The sequence below is a fragment of the Cokeromyces recurvatus genome (genome assembly GCF_025118155.1).
Source record: "Cokeromyces recurvatus strain NRRL 2243 chromosome Unknown BX663scaffold_9, whole genome shotgun sequence".
NCBI classification, from domain to species: domain Eukaryota; kingdom Fungi; phylum Mucoromycota; class Mucoromycetes; order Mucorales; family Mucoraceae; genus Cokeromyces; species Cokeromyces recurvatus.
In genome coordinates, this window is record NW_026251395.1 from 495,578 (window position 1) to 517,561 (window position 21,984).

Sequence of the window (21,984 nt, forward strand, 5' to 3'; positions counted from 1 at the left end):
TTTATCATCTTATTTTTTTTTTTTTTTTTTACACTTGTCAGTAGTGTAAATATACAAATATAAATATAAATATTTTATGTCAATTCCAAGAAGACATAGAGCATCTATTTCGAATATTTTTATCCCAATGCCTCCGCCAGAAACTCACTCACCTATACATATTGTACCCTCTCCAACCATAACTGACACTAACGTCAATACTTCAACAAATACTGATACAAATAACACAGCTCAACAAAATTGCCTAACTGTCAGTCCAATTACTATCAATAGGTCTAGTGCGGATCATGATAGACATAGTTCGCAAGTTCAACTCTTTTCTTCTAGTGCACCTTCAATGGGGTCATTTTTGACAGCGACTCGCTTTGCTACTGCTGAACGAGCGTCCAATAGTACGAGTAATGCAAGAAGAGAAAGTGTCCCTAATTCTTCAGTAATATCATCATCATCTTCTTCTTCTTCTTCAAATTCCTCTATATTGACTATAGAATTTGAAGGCGGTAACAATATCATTTTACGTCCAAATCGTATTTATCGTGGTAAAGTCATTATGAAACTAGCTGAACCTATGCATATTACAAGAATCAGAGTTAAGGTATGACCATAATGATGTAAATATGTACAACAATGAACCTTAATAATAAATGTCGAGTTTTTTTTTTTTTTTTTTGTTTTCTATTTAACACAAGTAGTTTCGTGCAGAAGAATCAGCTATGGTTAAAATAGATGAAGGCGGGGCTGATGGAAGAGGAGAATGGATCCATGAAATGATTACTACCTTTTTTGAAACCGAATGGAAATTATATGGTCAAGAATCATCTCGTAAATATAAAGTTATAATATATCATCTGCATTATTATTATTATTAAAATAATAGTGTAATAGCCTATTCTCAGTCAGCTTGGGAAGAAATTGAAGCCGGTAATTATGAATATCCATTTGCTTTAAAGGTAATAAATAAGAGACGTAAATTCCATATCAAAAAAAAAAAAATTAAAACGGAAAACTTTATATGGGATATAGTTTCCAAATGTAAACTATCCTCCTTCTATGGAAGAGCCAGCTGGTTTTGGCATTCGATTTATATGGACTGCACAAGCAGATGGACCTGCTCTTCAATCTGGATTAAAGAGTAGAGAATTCATTACATCTTATAGACCTATTATAGTTTCATTAGCAGGTAAATTATATAAATATACAAGTATGCTTACTAAAAAAGAAAAAAAAAACTTGATCATTAATACGTACTTAATAGAGAAAGAATGGGTTTATAAAACCACTTTAATGAAAGATAAAAAACAAGCCTTGGCTGAAGTTCAAGCAAAAATTGATAAGCAAACTTACTGTCCAGGTAAAATTTTACTTTAATTTGTTTATAGTATACACTAAAACGTCATTGTGCTTATATATATGTATATACATGTTAGACGAAGTCTTTAAAATGATACTCAATATGACAGTATTACATTCTGATTCAAAAATTACAAATATCTCATATCGATTCCGTAAACATCATGAAGGCAAGATGCTAATTCAACAAGGCACAGCTTACAAGGAACATGTCCGAATAGTTCTTCAAGACACACTTCAACTTACATCCTCTACTTCAACACAAATATCGGAATCACTTAAATTTAAAATCCCTACTCGACTTGTATCGCCCTCCTTTATCTCTCGTCATACTCGTGTTTATTATGATCTTCATTTTCAAGTTACAATTGAACAAGGCCATATCTTCAAGACAAGCCATATCACAGAATTTACTGTTCCAATCGTGATTGCTAACTTGCCCAATATGCAAATTGCGCGAATTCCAGATTTGACATCTATTATTAATTATCGTAACTCTTATGAATCTCCCTTGTTTTTCGATCCTTCATTAAATGAACCACCTAGACCTCAAGCATTTCCTAGTGAATTGATTGGCCCCTTGACAGCTGCTCTTATGACGCCTAATAGTGAAGATCAGCCTCCAAGCTATTTTAGTTTGCCCGAGTTACCTCCACAATTTGAACTTCGAAAGGAAAGAAAGGAGCGTACGGTGTTTATGTCAAGACCAGCACGAGGTGCTTATAATGGGAATGAACTTGGTGAAGCTACTATCATTCCCGGATTATATGATGAAGATTGGTAAACATATCATCTTCATATTCTTTTATATATATATGTATATAATTTACTATATTTATACGTATATGAAAGGAAAAAAAAAAGTGTATATAATAAAAAATGCTCTTTGTCTTTTTTATTTATTTATTTTTTTTTTTTAATAAAGAAAAAAAATATATATATTACAAAACATAATCATATATATACACACACACAATGTTTCATACATACTACTATCAATCTAACTCCAACCCCAAACTTCCTTTACCCATTGACCCAGGTCCATTTGAACATTTTCCCATTTTAATATAAATGGATGCTGTAACATACGCGCAGGAGTAGGTCTATAATTAGGATCCTTCGTTAAACTATTATAAAAGTTAGTTAAACTAGACATACATACACCTATATACAAAATTGTAATAAAAGAGCTTACCAAACAGCTACAAAGTTTTTACATTCATCAGAAATATGACTTCCTTGTATTTCTGGGACAGGTTGGCGAACAATAAAGTCAAGTAATTCAAAAATTGAAAGATGAGGTTGATCTGGGGGCGGTAAAGCAGGTCTATTCTGAGATACTTCGATTAAAGTTAAACCGAGAGACCAGATATCTGACTGTACGGCATACGCATTGCCCTGAATACGCTCAGGCTAAGAAGAAGAATAATAACAATAATAAAAAATAAATAACATATAATTAAATATGAATTATGGATATTTACTGCCATGTAATATTGAGTTCCTGTAAATGTTTGTGCGATAGAATTGATTAATTCACCAGATACACCAAAATCGCAAAGTTTAATTTCTCCTTTTCGTGTCACCAAAATGTTAGATGGTTTAATATCTAATAATGGTGTAATTTTTTTTTTTTAGTTTATATATATAGGATAGAATTATTATTATTTTCTTTACCTCTGTGAATAACTCTTTTAGAATGTAAATAGACTAATCCTTTACACACCTAAATATATACATACATACATACACACATATATTTCCACATGTTCAGTATCCATGATATTAATATAATCATTCATTTACTTACAGATTCAGCAATACGTTCAAGTACAGGTTCACCAATGACACCACCTAAATCTCTTGCTCTCTTATAAATATCCTCTAAACTACCAGCTTCACAATACTCCATACATAATGAAACAGTTGTATCTCCATCATCTAAAAATGCACCATAAAAGGAAACGATATAGGGTGAATCACAAGTCTTCAAGAAGGCAAGTTCACGTAAAATTTGACGCTGAACAGCTGGGTCAGGTTCTGTAGAAATAGACTACAAAGTTTAAGAATGAATAAATTGGATTGGCATTTTCTTATGCTACAATAGGATATAATATTATGTATATATATATATATGTGTATACCTTTTTGGCCATTATTAATTGAGTTGGTTTGTGCAATACTTTACGTACCGTACCTGCTGCACCTTCACCTAATCGAGACAAAGTTTCAAGATCTTCAGCTTTAATCTCCATAAAGTGATGATTAGTTGTCGTCTCAATCTGTTGTGTATTAGAAGCAGGTGGAAGAGGAGGTTCACGCAAAACTGGCATATCATGATTCTTTAAAACTTCTTGTTGTTGCTGTAAATAAGATGCTGCAAGTGAAGTCTCTTCTTCTTCTATCACAGTTTTGGTATTATAATTTTCACCACCATTAACAATGTTACCAATCTGTTCTCGAAATCTATTATTGGATTGAGAACTTCCACCGAGATAAGAAGAAGAGTTGGGTGAGGGAGTTGATGAAGCTGATTGTAAGTGTTTTGAGCTTAGACGAAGACCTGGTTTACGTTTACTAGATTTTGGTTGTCCCAAAGCTAAATCAGGTGTAAGTGACATGATGTATTAAAAAAAATAAAAAAATAAAAAAATAAAAAAATAAAAAAATAAAAAATAAAATAAAATAAAATAAAATAAAATAAAATAAAATAAAATAAAATAAAATAAAATAAAATAAAATAAAATAAAATAAAATAAAATAAAATAAAATAAAATAAAATAAAATAAAATAAAAAATAAAAATAAAAATAAAAAAGGAGTGAAATGCTGCTAAAGAAAGAGAAAAAAAAAACTCGGATTTTCTCCAGCAGCTGAGTTTGTTTGGTTATAAATATCAACTTATGTTGGTAAAGTACATGTTAGGCAGAAATTCCTATTTCAGGCTTGTACTTTTTTTTATTTTATTTTATTGGGTTATGTTTACCCTTTTGCAATGGTAGAAGTATATACACTATTTTTAAAGATGAATATCTGTAAGCAAAACAGAAACTGAACAAGATGTTATATCGCATTTCTTTTTTTTTTTTATTGTTACTCTATTATATATATTTAATCAAAGATGTCCTATTTCACATAAGAACCCCGTTATATAAATATATATCTATCTTTGATCTTTTTTTTTTTCCTTTTTGCTGATAATTAACATCTGACCTACCAGTCAGCTTAAATACATCCCATCTTTTCGTTGTTGCTCAATGCCCTTATAAAGAAAAAGCTTACGAATGCTTTTAGCTGCTGTCATATCTTGAATATTACTCACTTTACGCTTTGATTATACAGTTGTATAATGGTTTAAATATTGAGATTTATCTGACAAACTTTGTTTGTAACATGTTTATTCGTCTATTTTAATGACAGTAGCTTTATTACTGGCTAAAGATAACACATACATAAACTAGTGTATGTATATATTGATAGTATCAAAAAATTCAGGGCAAATAGAATTTAAAGATGTAAATGCTAAATCAATTTATTCATAGTAAGTTATGTAATAATAATAATTTTTATTATAATTTGATAGATTATCTATGCTCTTACATTAACCTTTTTTTTTTCATTAAGCGTTAGGAATAAGCTTTAAACAAAGACAATAAATGTGAATACTTGGATGCAGAATATATAAAAAAAAATAAATTACACATGTTTACATGAAAATATAAAATAAGACTTGCCTTTTATGTCAATAATTATTCTATTTTTATGCTGAAAAAACAATGTTTTATTTTTCTTAAAAAAGGCATGTAGTATATACTATTAAAATTACAAATTATTAATATAAATGAATACATATGAATACATATTTGTGATCAATAAGTACGCTGTCATAAGAACTGATTCCCCTCAGTTATTTCATCAAAAGAAAAAGTTAGCAGAAACTAAAAACCCTTTGAAGACAAAAGGGGGTTTCTTTTTTTTTTTTTTTTAAGGAAAAGTAAAGGCTATAGTTAGGTAGAAATATACTTTCATATGTCTATCGGGAAAAGAATATGCAAAAAGAAGAAATGGTTTCACAGAGAGGTAGGCTGAGATAACCCACTCAATTAAGAGAGAGCCAGCAGCATTGGAGAAAGGAGGAACGGTGAAATGAGCCAGATAGTCTATCTAATATGAATAGTATCTGTAAAGTAAGGTGGAGCCATCTTGCTATGAAGTCATTAAATAAATATTTATTTAGTTATTTAATATTATTATATTCCAGTACAGTAGAATTCTGTATATTTTATTTACACTTTTCATACTTATCCTATACAGTAACTTACAAAAATGTTATAATATTTTCTCTGATTTTTGTCTATTTTACATGCTACTTTTTTTTTTTCTTTTCTTTTAATTCTCGAAACTAGAGGTTTTAAGACATAGCATATTGATATTTTATAAACTAGGCAAAATATCCAAATTGCCTATTCCACCCATCTGCGATGTAAGCTTAAAAGATTCAATCAAAATGGGTTTATTAAGAAATAATTAACGATGATTTTATAAATACCTTGAGAACGTTATTTTTCAACCGGGATAAGAGTCCAAGAAATTCTGTTAAAAAAAAAGAGAGAGAGAGAGAGAAATAAACGTCCTTGATTTCCCTTCCTACTCAACAGATCTAAATCCAATCGAAAATTATCTATAGTTTTACCTGAAATGGAAACTTACTGCTTATGATATACTCCCTTCCCCTAAAAAAAAAAAAAAAAAAAAAAAAAAAAAAAAAAAAAAAAAAAAAAAAAAAAAAAAAAAAAGAAAAAGAAAAAGAAAAAAAAAACTTAAACGAGCTTTGAGAAAAAAATAGCTAATATTCAGTATAACATAATTATTGCTAAATTATGTTTAAGACATAGAGAAGCAGAAATTAATTTTTGCATAAATTTTTTATGTATATAGAAAACAATTCTTCAAAAATGAAAGTAGTTCTTTGCAAATTGAAAAAATTATTATTTACAATGGAAAGCAAGGATTAGTGCCCATGCCAAATACAGTTAATAAACTGTGTCAACTATTGAAGAAGAACACCACAACCACAAAGCGTCGTTTGATATCAGAAGGCTCCCACTCCTTAGGCTTCTTTCTATTCTGTCATGCTGCATACTTACATTGGCAGTTCATTACGATAAGTGTCAATATGCTTGCAAACTTTGTGAAAGAGAAGTTACATTGAGGGTTTTGTTAGCCAACTGGAGATATTTTATTGGATTTTTAGGTTTGAAAAATTTCATTTTAAAAAGGTAGGTAAGCGAGTCTCAAACATCCTTGCATGCTTGTATAAACAAGAAACATTTACTTAAAATAATAACACCCGGCCCCCTTTTTTTTATATATACATATATAGTTTAGAAGAGCTAATGCCATCTGGTGATAGTTAAAGCCTATTTGGGAGCATAGTCAGAACGGGTAGTTATTCAGTTGATTATCTATTCTATAAAAGAAAGCGATTGGAATCTATATATAACAAAGATATTATAATAACTGTAACCTGGCTCTTAGAAGATTTTGATTCTATAGAATCAATTACTACACACCTACTAATAACTTTGAATTTTAGACGTAAACTCCATTTTTTCAAGCAGCAATTGATTCAGGTGATAGAAACATTCTATTCAGAAGATGCACAACTAAAGAGTTTTACCATTTAATTGGGGTCAACTCAGATCCACGTCCAACTTTTAATAAAGAAAAAATAGAATACGAATGGTCCAGCTTGAAAGAGACGCATTCGACGTCAAAAGCAGCTAGGATGGATTAATACCACCTTTATATCGAATATCTTTTTCACTTTTTACGATCAAAAAATTAGCTAAAAAAAAAAAGACGATTTAAGTTGTATCAAGGAAGGTAAAAAGTGTTAGAATGAATGGTTCATATTCTGATCAATAGTGGTAGTAAACACAGTAGAAAGAAGATGTAATATCTCTATTAAGATATCAGAATAAAGATAAATATAAAAAGACTACAACCAGTTAACGAGGCCGAACAATAGTTCCAAAAATGGATTATTTCATTTAATATCGGAGAATCAGAGAGGAATTAGAAAAGTATTAGTTATAACCAAATAATATATATTGTATTCTTAATGAAGTATATAGTGTCCTTAGTAAACTTATAAATTATGAAGGAGTATATAAGTAAGTTAAAAATCCTTTACATACATATATGTATATGAATATATAATATATGAATATGTATTATTTGTTTAGGCATATTTAATCTGGGATTAAATAAAGGGTAATTAACTCTGACTACCTTATTCTGTTGATCATCGACTTATTATGTTAGATCGTAACAGAAGAGGAACGAAAAGCATTCGAGAAGAAGCAAGTTGAAGAAGTAATAGACAGATTAATATTGGTTTGTATATGTTTACAGTGGCTGCATCGGCTCGGGTGATACTCTGAATAGGTTGAGCAAATGTGTACCATCCAAGTTCAAATAGTATCCCGTTAGTTGTGTTTGGTGTAAGTATGTTCGGCAAAGACCTGATGAAGTTAAAAGGTCACAGATGTGGTGTAACAGCTTTGTTTTGGCATGCATTTTTTTTTAAAAAAAAAAAAAAAAAGAGAGAGAGAGAGGCTGAAGGTAAATTAATTACCATCACCATTGATGAGTACTTTACTTCTCAGGTGTATAGCAAATGTAATAGTCAATCATTAACTGATATTGGCAATAGAGGTGCCATCACCGTCTAATGTAAATTATGTGGAACTCTCTAGCAAAGGGATGTCAATACCTTGCTTGATGTGGGAAAAGAAAGGTATTCAGACTACATTCAAAAAAAAAAAAAGGCCAGTCTGCAGCAACATCAGCAGCCACTTTATCCAAATTGTCATAACAGAAGCAGTTTACCTACCCAGACTTTGGATTAAGTTTTCTTTTACAGTTAAATAATTTTATTACAGGAAGATTTTATTGGACGATTCAAGTCTCATTTGGAAGTTTTTATTAAATTCGACCAATAGAACTTTCCAATTACCGCCCTTTTTTTTAGGTTAAAATTCTACTCTGTTTAAACATAGTGTCACATTGAATTCACCAAAAGGGGCTTTATTTCACAAGTTTTCAATCAATAAAAAATAATATGCCTTTGATTAGATCCTAATTATTTTTTCTCCTTTTTCCCCCTACTCTTAAACTTGCATATATAAATATACTCTCCTTTCCTCTATATAAATATATACAAATACACGTATACATTATATACCAATTCCCCTTTCCTTTCCTTTAAACTAAGAATTCATGCTTAAAAAACTATCCTTTCATTTACACAAATCACAACCGTAAGAGCATATAAAAAAATTTAAAACTATAAAATTATTAATTGTATTTCTTAAAAGACAAAAGCATGAGCAATTGAATCGAGATTCTTTAATTGATCCCGAGGTTTCAGGCCGTTATGTTACAATGAACACAGATTATACTCGAGATGCATTTATTGGTAAAAAAAAAGAAAAGAAAAATAAATGGAAATAAAAGATATATTTACTAGAGATATTTATTGAACCTATCTTTTAACAGAGCCAAATGTTTCTACAATAGTAGTAAAGCCAGTAAGCCAAATAATGGATATGCATTCATATCAATTTTCTGAAGAAAATTATGGACATTATCATTCAAATACTATTCGAAGTTACACAGAACAAGATGATAGTAATTTAAAACCTCCTCCATTAACAATTGATCATTTTAATAATGAACCAGCATCTTCTGGAATGAGAAATTCACACAATTTTCCCTCACCTGCTTCCATTCCATCTCCACTTACCCCGCAATTTGAAGATAAGATGAGTAGTACTAAATCCGTTTCAGAGAGTGAAATAGAGATATTAATACAAGAAGGAATTACTTTTCATGAAAAAGGTCAACTTGAGAAAGCAACCCAATTGTTTCGTATTGGTGCTGAGAAGGGAAATCCAATTGGCATGTTTCTTTACGGTGTCTCATTAAGGCATGGTTGGGTAACAGTCAGCATAATATTTATATATAATTGTTCATTTAGGGTTTTTTTTTAAATGATTTTATAGGGATGTAAAAAGAATGAACATATTGCCTTTCAGTATCTTCAAAAGGCTGCTGAACATGCAGTAGAAGATCTAGCAAACATTACAAATACAGTCAATACATCCGCTTCTAAACATGAACTCATTATGGCTATTTATGAGTTAGGAGTTTCTCTTAGACATGGATGGGGCGTAAAGTTTGAAATAATTTATTAGTAACTTATATAACTTACATTACTCTTTTTTTTTTTTTTTTCCTTTTTGCTAGTGTAAAAAGAATAAAGAATCTGCTGTTCAATTTTTCAAAATAGCTGCCGATTTAGGTGATCCTGATGCACAAAATGACTTGGGACATTGTTATTATCATGGACAAGGCGTTAAAAAGGACTTATATTTAGCTGCTAAATATTATCGCAAAGCTGATAAACAGGGTCAGGGTATTATGGGCAACTCTTGGATTTGGAAGCCTAAATATGATAAACCTCCAAAATGAAATTACACGTGACTTAACGTATTTTTTATATAAATGTTATAATTCTTCCTTTTTTCATAAAATTTATTAATTGAAACTCGTTGTCAACAGCGAATTCATAGTTTTTTTTTTAAAAAAAAAAAAAATAAACCAATATATATAATCAATAATGGCCTCAGCCAAAGTAATGGCTAAGCTTCAGGCAGATCAAAATTCCATTGCTCAAATGGCTGAACTTCATGCAAAGCAAGGAGCAATATTAACATCATCGTTAACTAAAAAAGCAACTGCAGCAGCTCAACGTTGGCATCAATCAGTTTTAGCAACGCAAGCAGCACAGAAAGTAAGTTTGTAATCAATTATCCATTTTGAATTATCAATCTTACTTTTTTTTTTCTTTTAATAAATTCGAAATTAAAAAGACTCCACCAGTTAGAAATGAGATAGGTTTGTATAGATGTATATTTTTTTTTACATTTCACTGAAAAAAGCAGCCAGTAGTCTCATCATTATATATTTTTCTATTAACAGAATTACTACAAAGACACGAAAATGACTCACCATCACTTTGCCTACATTTATATCCAACTTATTTCAAATTCGAGCACGAGGTTGGTAACGAAGTGTAGTCAATTTGTTTTGAATAGAACTGATTTTAAGATTACTACTTTTTAACTAGGATGGATTCTTTTCATATAAAAGTCAATTTAAGGTTTTTCATTTTGAATGCAAATTTACTTAAACTTCTTCTTTTTTTGTTCAATTATTAAATACTTTTTGTGTTTTATAAAGGATTTCTTGACTTGTATTAAAGATAAAAAATTACCTGGCGACTTGATGGATGTTTTCAATAAGGCTTCTTGTCGTTATTATGATGGTAGGATATTATCTTAGATTTATGCATAGTATTTAATTTTATTAATATTTCTTTTAGGCTGTCTTATTGTTGAAATCCATGATCATCGTTCTAAAAATGCAGAGCCTTCTAAAAAAAGAATTGTAATGAAACCTACGGCAGAAAGTATTTGGACAGATATCACTTTATTAAGTGAAGAATGGGGTTTTCCATGTACAGAAGATATTGCATTAGAAGTTGAATCTCAAATCCTTGTAACTAAAACGAATGATGTTTATATCAGATTTTCTAGATATTAAGTTTTTATTTTATTATGTATTAGATTGCTACAGAAGAACCACTTTGTCTTGATCCTTCCTTTCAAGTCTCGCGTATTAGTAATGCAATTCAATATACTACTTGTCAAAGAAAGCCTAAAAGAAAACTAAAATATAATTCTGTTGAATGTGAACAAAAACTAGCTAAGAAAGCTGAAAATAATAAATTAATGACGTTAATGGATACAGTGAGTGGCTTGTTCCATTTTATACACTAGAATAGCTAATTTTTTTTTTTTTTTATTGTTTAATACTTAGAGAGCCAAACGTGCATTTCCCTTTGAACCTAGCTTTGGAAAAATATCATATGTACAGGATTGGAGAGCGAAAAAGCTTAAATTAGGGTCTGAACCATTGCCTGCAATTGATATTAAAAAGGGGAAAGGAAGGAAAGGTATATTAGAGCCACCAGCGCTGCCGGATGGACGAAAATGTTCTAGGACTATCCGATTTGAGAGGACAGAAGGCGATAAAAAAGTATTTACAATTGTTAATTTATATGTATGTAATGGTGAATATGACGGGGTATTTAGATGGGGTACAGTGTATGATACAAGTATCAATGGAGGTAATATCGACTTCATTATTGGTCCAGAATATCTAATGGAAAGTTATGTTATACATCTCAAGTCTACTTATGGCCGTTTTAATACAATTGTATGTGATAATACAAATACAAATACTGTACCGCCCTCACCATCTGTTGTACGTTTACCTGCATCAATGCAACAACAAATCCCTCAACAGGCTCAACAACATGTAACAGGTTTTCAACTGCAGCAGTTACATGCTCAGCAAAATCGTGCTATGCAAGCAAGAGTTGCTATGCTTTCACCTAACCAAAGGGCATTGCTTGCTCAAGCGCAGGCGCAGGCGCAGGCGCAGGCTCAAGCTCAAGCACATAAACAACAGCAACAGCAACCACCACCACAACAACAACAGCAACTACCACCACCACCACCACAACAACAACAACAACAGCAACAACAACAACAGCAGCAACAGCAACAGCAACAGCAACAGCAACAGCAACAGCAACAGCAACCACAACAACAGCAACAACAACAACAGCAACAACAACAACAACAACAACAACAACAACAACAACAACAACAACAACAACAAAATGTGTCGAATCAAACTCAGTTACAGGCACAAGCGCAAGCACAAGCGCATATGCAGCAATTACAACAACAGGCTGCTCAGTCAAGGATTTCTACACCTCTACAATCACATCTAAGTACACCTACTACTTCTAATGCAACGCCTTTGCAACAACCTGCATCATTACCACGCCAGCAATTGACCTTACCTAGCAATAATTTAAAACTACAGCAACAGACACCCACTCTAACTCAAGCACAGCTGCCTACTCAACAGATAACCACAATACCGCAACAACAACAACAACAAACTGCTGCTATGCAGTCTATGGCATTACCGCAACGTTCGGTGCAGGTTTCAGCACCTGCCTCGCAAATTGCCAATATGCTGCCAGTTAACAATAATACTAGTTCTTCGGTCGTTGTAAGTAGCATCGTAGCATCAGGGCAGCCACTACAAAATGCACTACCCAATAATATGGTAAATATTCAACAAGCAGCACTTGCACAAGCACTAAGTAATGTAAATGGTCAACAACTTTCAACACAAGCATCTTTTCAACGTATTCAACAGTTGGTTGCTACTGGCGCTATACCCATTGCAGCTGCACAACAGTTAGTAAATCAGTTAGTAAATTCTGGAAATTTATCAAGACAACAACAACAGCAACAGCAACAGCAACCACAAACACAACAGCAATTACAATCACAACAACAACATCAACCTCAACAGCCCCAGCCTCAGCAACAGCAACAGCAACAGCAACAGCAGCAGCAACAGCAACAGCAACAGCCGCAACAACAACAGCCGCAACAACAACCTCAACAACAACCTCAACAACAACCTCAACAACAACCTCAACAACAACCTCAACAACCTCAGCAACAACCGCAACAGCAGCAAACATTTACTCAACAATCGCCTATTCAGCAAAGAATAGCTACAGGTATGCAACCACAGCAAGCTAATGTTGCTCCACAAACTCAACCAAATACTACTGTTTCACAATTCCTAGCACAATTTAGTCCTCAACACCAGCAACAGTTAACTGTAATTATGACACGTCGTAACCAGTTACTTAACCTTGTAGCACAGCGAAGTATAACTCAAGAAGACTTTCAGACTCAAATGCGTCAACTACAGCAGTTACAACAAAATGTTATCCAACAGCATCAACTTCAACAACAGCAACAAGCGCTTCAACAAGCGCAGGCTCGTGCTGCTGTTGCTGCTGCTCAAGTCGGGCGTACACCACAAATGGCTGCAGTTTCACATCAGTCACCAAACCTATCTATCACACCTCAACAGCAACAAACCTCACCTACTAATGCACAAATTAGTCCACAGCAAGCTCAGTTAATACAACAAATTATGATTCAAAGAAACCTGAGTGCTGCAATGCGTGGTCGAGGACGGGGTCAAGTGACTTTAACTCCACAGCAAATAAATGCTATTCAAGCTGTACGCCAAAATGGAGGTGTAATACGTAGTAACAATCCAGTTCAAGATATTAATCGTGCAGCTATATTATCAGGGTTAAATCAAAACAGACTAAATGCTTTACAACAAGCTGCAGCGACATCGGGCACAGCAAATACAGCAATAGCAGGTGTTGCTAATAATAATTCATCTGCTGCTGCTGCTGCCGCTGCTGCTGCTTTATTAAATCAACAAGGACTACAGCAGTTTCAATTAGCTTTACAATATCAGCAACAGCAAGCTGCGGCGGCAGCAGCTGCGGCGGCTCAACAAAGAAATAACGTATTAAATTTCCAACAACAACAACAGCAACCACAACAACAGCAACAGCAACAGCAACAGCAACCACAACAGCAACAACAACAACAACAGCCTCAGCAACAAGCCCAATCTCAAGGAAATAACACAGTACCTAATAACGCTAATACGAATGTATAGAATTTTCTTTATATATTATTATTTATTATCTTAATTTGGAATAAGTGCATTTCATAAGAGATTACCATATATGGATATTTGTTTTCAAATTGGTTTTAAAATTTCATACAATAAACTCTTTATGTTTTATTTTTATCATTCTTTTATTTTTTCATTTTCATTTTATTATTATTATTATTATTTAGCTTAAAATATGCCACCCAATACACAGCTTGAGCAAGAAGCAGAAGAAATGGATACACCTATTTCATTCGTTCATCATTTTTGGTCAAAAGATAAGACGGGCATGAAGAAATTAATAAATCATATTAAATCCACTCATGAAGATCTTAATAAGGTTTACAATATCTATATTGAAAGGTTAGTAGTCAGGATATTGATAGACAAATACACACACACACACACACATACTTGATAACGAATGAATTATATAAACTAGAGCACAAATAGAGCGAGAGTTTGGAGAAAAGTTATTACTGTTATCAGAGAAAAACAGTCATGAGGCATCCAAAGACGGAATACCAGCTGCCTTTGATACAATGGTTATGGAATTAAAAAATACAGCCAATTCACGATTAGAGTTGGCGGATAAATTACAACAAGAACTAGCAGGTGAATTTGAGTCAAAATTAGAGGAATATAAACTTTTACTTGAAAAATGGACGAAATCATTGGATGAATTATATCAGGAACGTCAAGAAATGATAATGGAGTTGCTAAAGGTTATTTAACAAAGACTTTTTTTTTTTGTTTTCTTTTAAATGCCTTCTTAAAAAGAGAAAAAAAAATTGAATTTATATATATATATTAGACCCGAGCAAAATATTTGAAGGAGCATGAGATTTCAAAGGGACAAATGACCCCTATCATGGAATCGTTGAGTAAGTTTAAATATTCTTGATTTTTTTTTTTTTTTTTTTTTTTTACATTATCATTTATGTTATTTATTATAGAAAGTCACTACAAAACCTTAGTAGCAGAAGTAGATGAAGTAGCTCAAGAATGGAATTCATTATGGAAAGAAGCATGTGAGGTAACTGAAATATTTTATTATTTTGTTTCTTTATCTTTAAAAAAAAACAATGCCCTTATTCTACTCTCCCCTCTTTTTGAAATATGCTAAAGGTTATGGAAGCAATGGAAGAAGATCGAGTAGAGTTTTTGAAAAGCAATATTTGGGAATATGCTAATTTAACCTCAGCAACGTTACTTGTTCAAGATGAGGTAATGTATATATATAATGTGTGTGCGTGTGTGTGAAGTAATTAACACTCATTATAAAAGTGGTGCGAAAACATTCGTAAACAATTAGAGCAATGTAATGTTGATATAGAAATTGAGAGATGTATTTCATTATGTGCAACTGGCTCAAAAATACCAAGTAAAGATTTTTTTTTTTTATCTAATTCGATTTATATACACAAAAGTGAATGTTAACTGCTTTCTGTTATTACAGCTACAAATGAATATGTGGGAGAATTAATGAAAGAGCAAAAGAAGAAGCATCAGGCTTATTCGGAAAGATCATCTAAAGCGCCTACTCCACCTACAAAGCCACATCGTCAACAGGAAAGATTTAGTTGTCAGTCCACAGAGCAACAACATAGAAATAAAGAAAATTTCAATTCCTTAAGAAACAAATCAGATTCCTCAAGGCAATCAAACATGAATTATGATGACCAGCAACAACAGGACGCCAGCACAACACAATCCCAACGAAGAATACGAGATACTCCTTCGGATACGGAGCAAAATACAAAGCCATCTATACCAACAGTAGATCAAGGAACTTATGGACGTAACAGGAATCCACAAATGAATATTATGCAGAAAAATGTAAGCAGTAATATAGGTAGTACAGCTACTCGTGGTCAAATCAAAAGAAAGCCTTTGAATAAAACGTTGATGGAACAAGTATCAAATGAAATGGCTATAGCTCGTCAACAGCGAGAGATTGAACAACGACAACAGAAACAGAATGATAACTTTTCTACATCTTCGCCCACTATAAGAGAAAGTATGTCATCACATCATAAATCAGCTTCAAATGGATCACTTGAATCTTTACTAAAGACATTCGAAGGCACTAACTCGACAGCGACAATTCCTTCCGACTCAACATTACCAACACGTAAATCTTCTCAATCAAATACATCCATAAATGATGAGATTAAATCATGTCGTCAGCCCTCAGAATATAAACCTGATGCATGCTCCATTCCTACGAGACGCGGTCCTACAACAAATACGCCACAGGATAATATAGATGACACTTCAAGCTTAGACAAGTCCTGTCCCTCTAAAATGATTCAAGAGCCTTTATCAAATCCCGCTATTACTCCTAAATCACCCCGTCCACCACCTCAACAAATTGTGCTTGATAAGCGTCCACCTACTGATAGCTATCCTGAACAACAAAGACTTGGACATCAAACTCAACAGGTACAAAATTATCAAACAACATCATCCCCAAATAAAATGCATTCAACGCAAGATCCTTACTCAACTTGCACATATATACCACCACAACAATTTGCTGTAGGTCAGCCCTCATATATAGGGCAGCAGCATATGAATCAACCATCTCAACCCTCGCCTCTAATGCAGCCCGTGCATTCACCTATGATGCAACCAGTTCATTCACCTATGATGCAGCCCGCGCATTCACCCATGATGCAACCAGCTCATTCACCTATGATGCAGCCCATGCATTCGCCCATGATGCAACCTGTCCATTCGCCCATGATGCAGCCGCAAAGATCACCTATGATGCAACAAGCTCATTCACCTATGATGCAGCCCATGCATTCGCCCATGATGCAGCCACAAAGGTCTCCTGGGATGGCGCCTTCACCGTTAATACAGCCGCAACCACCATATAATACTCAAAGAGGTGGTACACTTCCACCACCCATCACTATTCCTCCTACTACTAACTTTGCCGTAACTCCTCAGCCCTCTCCTTCTATATCCTATACTAATTTAGCTGGCAGTGGCGGTGTTTCTCCTGGTGGTGTCCTCCCTCCACCTGCTTCACCACAGCAATTGCCACTAAGGCCACATCAATACTCTGATGGCCAACCTATTCAATTCTGGGGTAAGTTTTATTATGAAAAAAGAGAGAACCAAAAATATAAACTCATAACATCTTTATAAACACACATACATACACATATATTTATATTTATATACATGTATACATTTATAGCGCGAGCAAAATATGATTATGAAGCTAGTGACAGTGATGAATTATCATTTAAGGCACATAATTTAATTGGTGTCTTGGAAGCAGATATTACACAACAATCATGGTGGTTAGGCGCTATTTGGGATGAATATCGTCAAGTATGGTCTGCTACTGGTTCAATTCCAAGCAATTTTATGGAAAGTTGTTAAAACCTTTACCTTTGTATATAATGTTTATTATTATTAATAAATTTTTTTTTCTTCTTCTTCTTCTTTGAGAAAAAAAAAAAAAGAGTATATATGTACAACGTGTGTGTGTGTTCTTTAATCAAAAGAAGCCAATTTTTGCTTTAATGTTGCAATCTGGGAATTAATTTCTTGTTGAGCTTTATCCAAACGTTCAATTTCCTCTTGTTCTAATTGTACACTAAATAAGGGCATTAAAGGATCTTTAATTGATTTCTTGTTTGGTAAATTGAGTGACAAAGCATTATGTTCAGAAAAGAGTTGATATAGTGATTCCGTTGGTTCATTAAATACGAATTCATCATATAATAAACTCATTACGGGTTTATCCTTGGGCCATGGTTGTCCATTTAGATCATCTTCATAAGGATGAAGTCGTAAATGATGATACAAGACAACTGGTTTTTCACTAGCAGCTGGTTGAAAATATATTTTGATCATTATTTCAAATTCACCCCATCCTGTTTCTGATATTTCATATGGTGGATGCTCAACAGCTAGAAAACGGATAATTAAAACGTGTTAGAGAATAAATAAATAAAAAAGATGTATATATTCATCTCTACTCATTATGTATTATGTTTTACTTCTTAAAGGGTTGGGATATGTTTCGTGAAGCTTAAAGACTACTTTTTTAATGTAATAACTAAGATCTTCATTATTTAATCCCTTCACCATAACTGTCCATTTATGAGTATGATCTGATTCAGCTACCTTTTTCCCGTTTAATGGTGTAGCTATACTTCCATAATAGAAAGGCCTTGATACACTAATTCCTTTAATTCGTTTATTTCCACTTGACATTATAGAATAGAATTAAAAGACTTTAATAATAATATGAAGCAGCGCTTTTTTTTAATTGGTGATAATTTTTTTTTTTTTTTTTTTTTATTTATTTTATTTTTATTTATTTATTTATTTATTTCGCACTTGCAGTAGTAGTAGTAGTAGTAGTAGTCATCCTTTTACGGTCCTTATTTTGTTTAAAGCATAAAAATTGAATAACAGTACTTTTACGACTAAAGACAAGTAATTCTTTTACATGACTTAATTCAGATTGAAGATTAGCTGATTGCTGTTGTTGAGGATCATAGGCTTGTTCTATAGTTTGATAAATAGATTGAAGGGTATTAGATGCAGCAGGTGTTACATATTGTGATAATGTTTGATGCATAAATTCGATTTCTAATGTAGCTTGAAGCATACCACCCATTCCAAATCTTTCTACTTGTCTAAAACTATCTAAGCAATCAGTTGCCATATTTTCAAGTAATTTGGACAATGCTCTTGGTATTAATTGTTTAGCGATGCTACTGATTTGTGAATGTACCATGACAAGCACCATGAGTGCTTCGTATACGAAAGGATGGACTTCTTGTGGTTTAGGAATACTAGACCAATCAATGCCACTCATAAGAATACCTTGTCTAATTATATCACGAATTTTTTGTGATTTACGCTTAATATAATCACCAAATAAAATTTGATCCAATCGATCAATAACGTCAATTAAAGTCTATAGTGAATGAATAAGATAAGTAGATATGAGATTATATATGTATTTCTTACATGTAAGTCTTCATTCATTTGTATATTGTATGCAGCTTCAAATAAACTAATTAGTTTTCGTATGACACTTGCTCGCATATGTTCCAGATTACTAACAGTTAATAAAATACGTATATCTACGGAATCAACATCAATCTTATCCCTTTTCTTTGCTAACAGAATCTCTTCTTTTTCATTAAGTGGAGTGTAATTGGCAAGGGCTAATTGAACTAATCCATCCAAGAAAGTATACATAGATTCTAAGAAAGATTCGCGTACTTTTTCTATATAGTTTGGAGCAATGAGTTGTTTTTCCTGTTCATTTATATTATCTGGTATAGCTGATAGACTAGCGATCTTATAAGCAGACCTTGCACAAAATTTATGATAGTCGTAATATCGTTTTAATAATGTTGTAATTCGAGGGTTTTGTGAATCTAATATCCATTCTTCCAACATGTAAAAATGCTTTGCATCTCTTTCCCAACATTTACAAGCCACATCAATAAATTTAGATCTTGTTTTCTCTATTAACTCTGACAAACCAGAAAATGCTTCACCCGCTAAATGAATGCTATTGATATCATTGACACAATTCGCTAAATCACTAATAATCAATGTCAAGTATTCGGATGTGTAAATAGAGTTTGTATTGATAGGCACAAATGAGGGCATTGAATATGTTTCAGATCCATCCATATTTTTTTTCATTTGAAGATGTCTCTGGTTAAGGGAGAAATAGTCTGATATGAGTGAAGCATATCTTCCAATGATTTCTTGTGTCATTCGTTGACATTGTTCTACTTTAGCCATGTCCATACCATGACGTCTTCTTCGTGATGAAGGTGTAGTTGGACTCGTGGTATTGTTGGTATTTCCTGATCCAGAAATGGATACTACTGATTTATTAGTAAATTTGCCTTCAATAAAAGCTGTCGAGAGTCTCCAGAAATCAGGTAAACATCGTAATAAAAGTGAAGATAAAGACTTTACTAAATCTAAAATGGCTTGCCAAATTTTTAATTCATGGGTTGATTCCGTATTGAAATCAGTTATCTTTTTCTGTATTTGTCCAATTGCCTTTTTAAGTGACAAACTACGTTTAACAATCGATTCCTCGACATGACTATTTTCTTGATTTAAACTATTGATCTTTGCTACACATGCATCATAAGTCTCCTTCATTAATCCCATAATCCATTGATATTGACTATCCAAATAAAACCAAGCAGGGTCTTCAGTTGTATCCAAATCAAATAGAAAGCTAAAAAAAAAAAAAAAAAAAAAAAAAAAAAAAAAAGAAAGAAAGATACACATCGTTAAGTTTATTTTTACGCCTTTATTCTTTAACTTACTCGATTGTCTTTTCTTGATCCTCCATACTTCTCCATGGATCAGCTAACATTTTAAGTAATATAGTTTGTAATTCAGCGACAATCTTATTTACTTCTTCCCAAACTTTGTCAAAGACTTTATGGTGTAATTCAGTCAATCCTTTCTCTTTTTCAATTTCACCTAAGCCTGATGTTCTATCTGTTGTACCTAGATCTCCCTTAAGCACTTGATATAAATATTTGCCTTTTTTATAGTCTCTAATAGCTGCCTCATATTTATTCTTAAAGATACTGCTTAGTTTTTTTTTTTTTCTTTTCTTTTCAATATGTGTGTTTATACCTGTTTAATTGATTCTAAAAGATTACTTGGTAAATTAAATAAGAATTTATATCTTTGTAAAACATATAATGTATTTTTCACTTTTTCTACTCTTTGACGTCTCTCAACTACTGGACCATATACTTGTTCAGCACGATTATTCGCATCTATAAACATAGAGTCTTATAAGTGGAACATGTATTTCTATTGTGTGTGTGTGTGTTTTTTTTTTACCATTTAAAGCAGCTTGAATACCAATAGTTCCATACTCTTGTTGCTGGTTTAGTTGCTTTGATTTCATTTCTTCATAAACATGGTCAATCGTATTTTTAGCACTTACAAAACGATCAAAGTTTTGATGTACAAGGTTTTTTAAGGCTTCAGCCCTTTGGTCAACTCCTCTTCTTAAACGGTCTTCACCTGCTACAAGGTCATTATAAGAGGTATTTTTATGAACTTGAAGTAAAAACTGTCGAGGCTGAAATTTCTTATTGGCAATCATGATGGTTGTTTCTATAGAGAAAGAAGAGTGCGAGAAACGAAATAAGTTTTTTTTTTCTTTTCAATAATACAAAGCTTGGTTTGTTTTACTTTCTTTTAATTGTGAAATATTCGTATTTCTAGATGGACCGCTTTATGTAGAAATGGTTAAATTAATTCCTGCAAATATATATATACACACACACACATATATATATGGCTCTTACTCTGGAAATATAGAACGATATACTCCCAAAGGATCGCTATCGTCAATAATTTGTAAATCAATATCATTTTCAGGAGGAGGAATAGAGATGCTATTTACAGTATCTTCTTGTTCGGGATGTTGAAATTGACGAATACTTGATTCCTTTTCAGTTTCTTGATTGTTGTCAGAAACAACACCATCATCTATCCAAACATCAGAATCAAGTGAATCAAGATGATAAAACCTCAGGATGGCAGCATCTTCAGCATATTCTGGTAAATCTAGCCGCTCCATTATACGACAATAGTAAAATGGATAGAAAAAGTGTTTTCCAAGCACACTAATTCTTTTGATGATATTTGCTCCAATCAAAAAGCAGAGAATTCTAATTATTAAACGTCAGAGCATCAACACTTTCTTAAAAGGTTAACAAAGCGTATTTAGTAGGATTCATACATTCTGTAGAAGCATTGTCAATCGAGTCATTAAAACACACACACACACACACACACACACACACAAGCATACACACATTCATTCATTTCTATTAATGAGCCTCATTAGATAATAACTGTAATTCATTATTTCAATGAAAGATAGTAT

The 21,984-nt window shown here is 32.5% G+C and overlaps 7 protein-coding genes across 7 annotated transcripts; 5 read left to right on the forward strand and 2 right to left on the reverse strand.

Moving 5' to 3' along the window:
• Positions 1-18: 18 nt before the first annotated feature.
• On the forward strand, positions 19-2,401 carry BX663DRAFT_505957 (uncharacterized protein). The gene is made up of 7 exons (XM_051527129.1): positions 19-595; positions 693-822; positions 886-950; positions 1,024-1,180; positions 1,256-1,351; positions 1,428-2,240; positions 2,341-2,401. Exons 1-6 carry the CDS (start codon positions 77-79, stop codon positions 2,132-2,134), a joined length of 1,674 nt encoding a protein of 557 aa, XP_051383960.1. The 5' UTR covers positions 19-76; the 3' UTR covers positions 2,135-2,240; positions 2,341-2,401.
• Positions 2,351-3,605, reverse strand: BX663DRAFT_432510 (kinase-like domain-containing protein; the record flags this gene model as incomplete). Its single annotated transcript, XM_051522937.1, has 6 exons — positions 2,351-2,477; positions 2,546-2,763; positions 2,835-2,959; positions 3,028-3,076; positions 3,161-3,403; positions 3,495-3,605. 6 exons carry the CDS (start codon positions 3,603-3,605, stop codon positions 2,351-2,353), a joined length of 873 nt encoding a protein of 290 aa, XP_051383961.1.
• Positions 3,606-5,115: 1,510 nt separating this feature from the next.
• BX663DRAFT_505959 (uncharacterized protein) lies at positions 5,116-6,093 on the forward strand. Its single transcript, XM_051527130.1, has 3 exons — positions 5,116-5,837; positions 5,899-5,942; positions 6,043-6,093. The coding sequence occupies exon 1, from the start codon at positions 5,519-5,521 to the stop codon at positions 5,753-5,755; it is 237 nt and encodes a 78-aa protein (XP_051383962.1). The 5' UTR covers positions 5,116-5,518; the 3' UTR covers positions 5,756-5,837; positions 5,899-5,942; positions 6,043-6,093.
• A 2,354-nt stretch (positions 6,094-8,447) lies between these two features.
• Positions 8,448-10,008, forward strand: BX663DRAFT_505964 (uncharacterized protein). Its single transcript, XM_051527131.1, has 5 exons — positions 8,448-8,674; positions 8,732-8,832; positions 8,913-9,352; positions 9,419-9,586; positions 9,663-10,008. Exons 1-5 carry the CDS (start codon positions 8,634-8,636, stop codon positions 9,885-9,887), a joined length of 975 nt encoding a protein of 324 aa, XP_051383963.1. The 5' UTR covers positions 8,448-8,633; the 3' UTR covers positions 9,888-10,008.
• Positions 9,760-11,450, forward strand: BX663DRAFT_351496 (Spt20 family-domain-containing protein). Its single transcript, XM_051522172.1, has 7 exons — positions 9,760-10,209; positions 10,289-10,313; positions 10,398-10,477; positions 10,546-10,578; positions 10,659-10,743; positions 10,801-10,976; positions 11,045-11,450. The coding sequence occupies exons 1-7, from the start codon at positions 10,036-10,038 to the stop codon at positions 11,255-11,257; spliced, it is 786 nt and encodes a 261-aa protein (XP_051383964.1). The 5' UTR covers positions 9,760-10,035; the 3' UTR covers positions 11,258-11,450.
• Positions 11,451-14,220: 2,770 nt separating this feature from the next.
• BX663DRAFT_505978 (uncharacterized protein) lies at positions 14,221-17,535 on the forward strand. Its single transcript, XM_051527132.1, has 8 exons — positions 14,221-14,420; positions 14,500-14,782; positions 14,872-14,941; positions 15,014-15,093; positions 15,186-15,284; positions 15,345-15,441; positions 15,517-17,157; positions 17,269-17,535. Exons 1-8 carry the CDS (start codon positions 14,254-14,256, stop codon positions 17,454-17,456), a joined length of 2,625 nt encoding a protein of 874 aa, XP_051383965.1. The 5' UTR covers positions 14,221-14,253; the 3' UTR covers positions 17,457-17,535.
• BX663DRAFT_452671 (exocyst complex component Sec5-domain-containing protein) lies at positions 17,489-21,757 on the reverse strand. Its single transcript, XM_051523785.1, has 9 exons — positions 21,401-21,757; positions 21,285-21,325; positions 20,928-21,206; positions 20,715-20,860; positions 20,396-20,655; positions 19,062-20,304; positions 18,510-19,008; positions 18,080-18,268; positions 17,489-17,989 (listed from the first exon to the last, which is right to left on the reverse strand). Exons 1-9 carry the CDS (start codon positions 21,673-21,675, stop codon positions 17,571-17,573), a joined length of 3,351 nt encoding a protein of 1,116 aa, XP_051383966.1. The 5' UTR covers positions 21,676-21,757; the 3' UTR covers positions 17,489-17,570.
• Positions 21,758-21,984: the final 227 nt, after the last annotated feature.

Coding starts and splice junctions, on each gene's coding strand:
- BX663DRAFT_505957 (XM_051527129.1), top strand. CDS start 77: ATGTCAATTCCAAGAAGACATAGAGCATCTATTTCGAATATTTTTATC. Junction 951..1,023: donor AATATCCATTTGCTTTAAAG/GTAATAAATAAG, acceptor TATGGGATATAG/TTTCCAAATGTAAACTATCC. Junction 1,181..1,255: donor TATTATAGTTTCATTAGCAG/GTAAATTATATA, acceptor CGTACTTAATAG/AGAAAGAATGGGTTTATAAA.
- BX663DRAFT_505959 (XM_051527130.1), top strand. CDS start 5,519: ATGAATAGTATCTGTAAAGTAAGGTGGAGCCATCTTGCTATGAAGTCA.
- BX663DRAFT_505964 (XM_051527131.1), top strand. CDS start 8,634: ATGCTTAAAAAACTATCCTTTCATTTACACAAATCACAACC. Junction 8,675..8,731: donor CATTTACACAAATCACAACC/GTAAGAGCATAT, acceptor ATTTCTTAAAAG/ACAAAAGCATGAGCAATTGA. Junction 9,353..9,418: donor TCTCATTAAGGCATGGTTGG/GTAACAGTCAGC, acceptor ATGATTTTATAG/GGATGTAAAAAGAATGAACA.
- BX663DRAFT_351496 (XM_051522172.1), top strand. CDS start 10,036: ATGGCCTCAGCCAAAGTAATGGCTAAGCTTCAGGCAGATCAAAATTCC. Junction 10,210..10,288: donor CAACGCAAGCAGCACAGAAA/GTAAGTTTGTAA, acceptor GAAATTAAAAAG/ACTCCACCAGTTAGAAATGA. Junction 10,314..10,397: donor ACCAGTTAGAAATGAGATAG/GTTTGTATAGAT, acceptor TTCTATTAACAG/AATTACTACAAAGACACGAA.
- BX663DRAFT_505978 (XM_051527132.1), top strand. CDS start 14,254: ATGCCACCCAATACACAGCTTGAGCAAGAAGCAGAAGAAATGGATACA. Junction 14,421..14,499: donor TACAATATCTATATTGAAAG/GTTAGTAGTCAG, acceptor TATATAAACTAG/AGCACAAATAGAGCGAGAGT. Junction 14,783..14,871: donor TGATAATGGAGTTGCTAAAG/GTTATTTAACAA, acceptor TATATATATTAG/ACCCGAGCAAAATATTTGAA.
- BX663DRAFT_452671 (XM_051523785.1), bottom strand. CDS start 21,675: ATGGAGCGGCTAGATTTACCAGAATATGCTGAAGATGCTGCCATCCTG. Junction 20,656..20,714: donor TTTTAGAATCAATTAAACAG/GTATAAACACAC, acceptor AGTATCTTTAAG/AATAAATATGAGGCAGCTAT. Junction 19,009..19,061: donor AAATGAATGAAGACTTACAT/GTAAGAAATACA, acceptor CATTCACTATAG/ACTTTAATTGACGTTATTGA.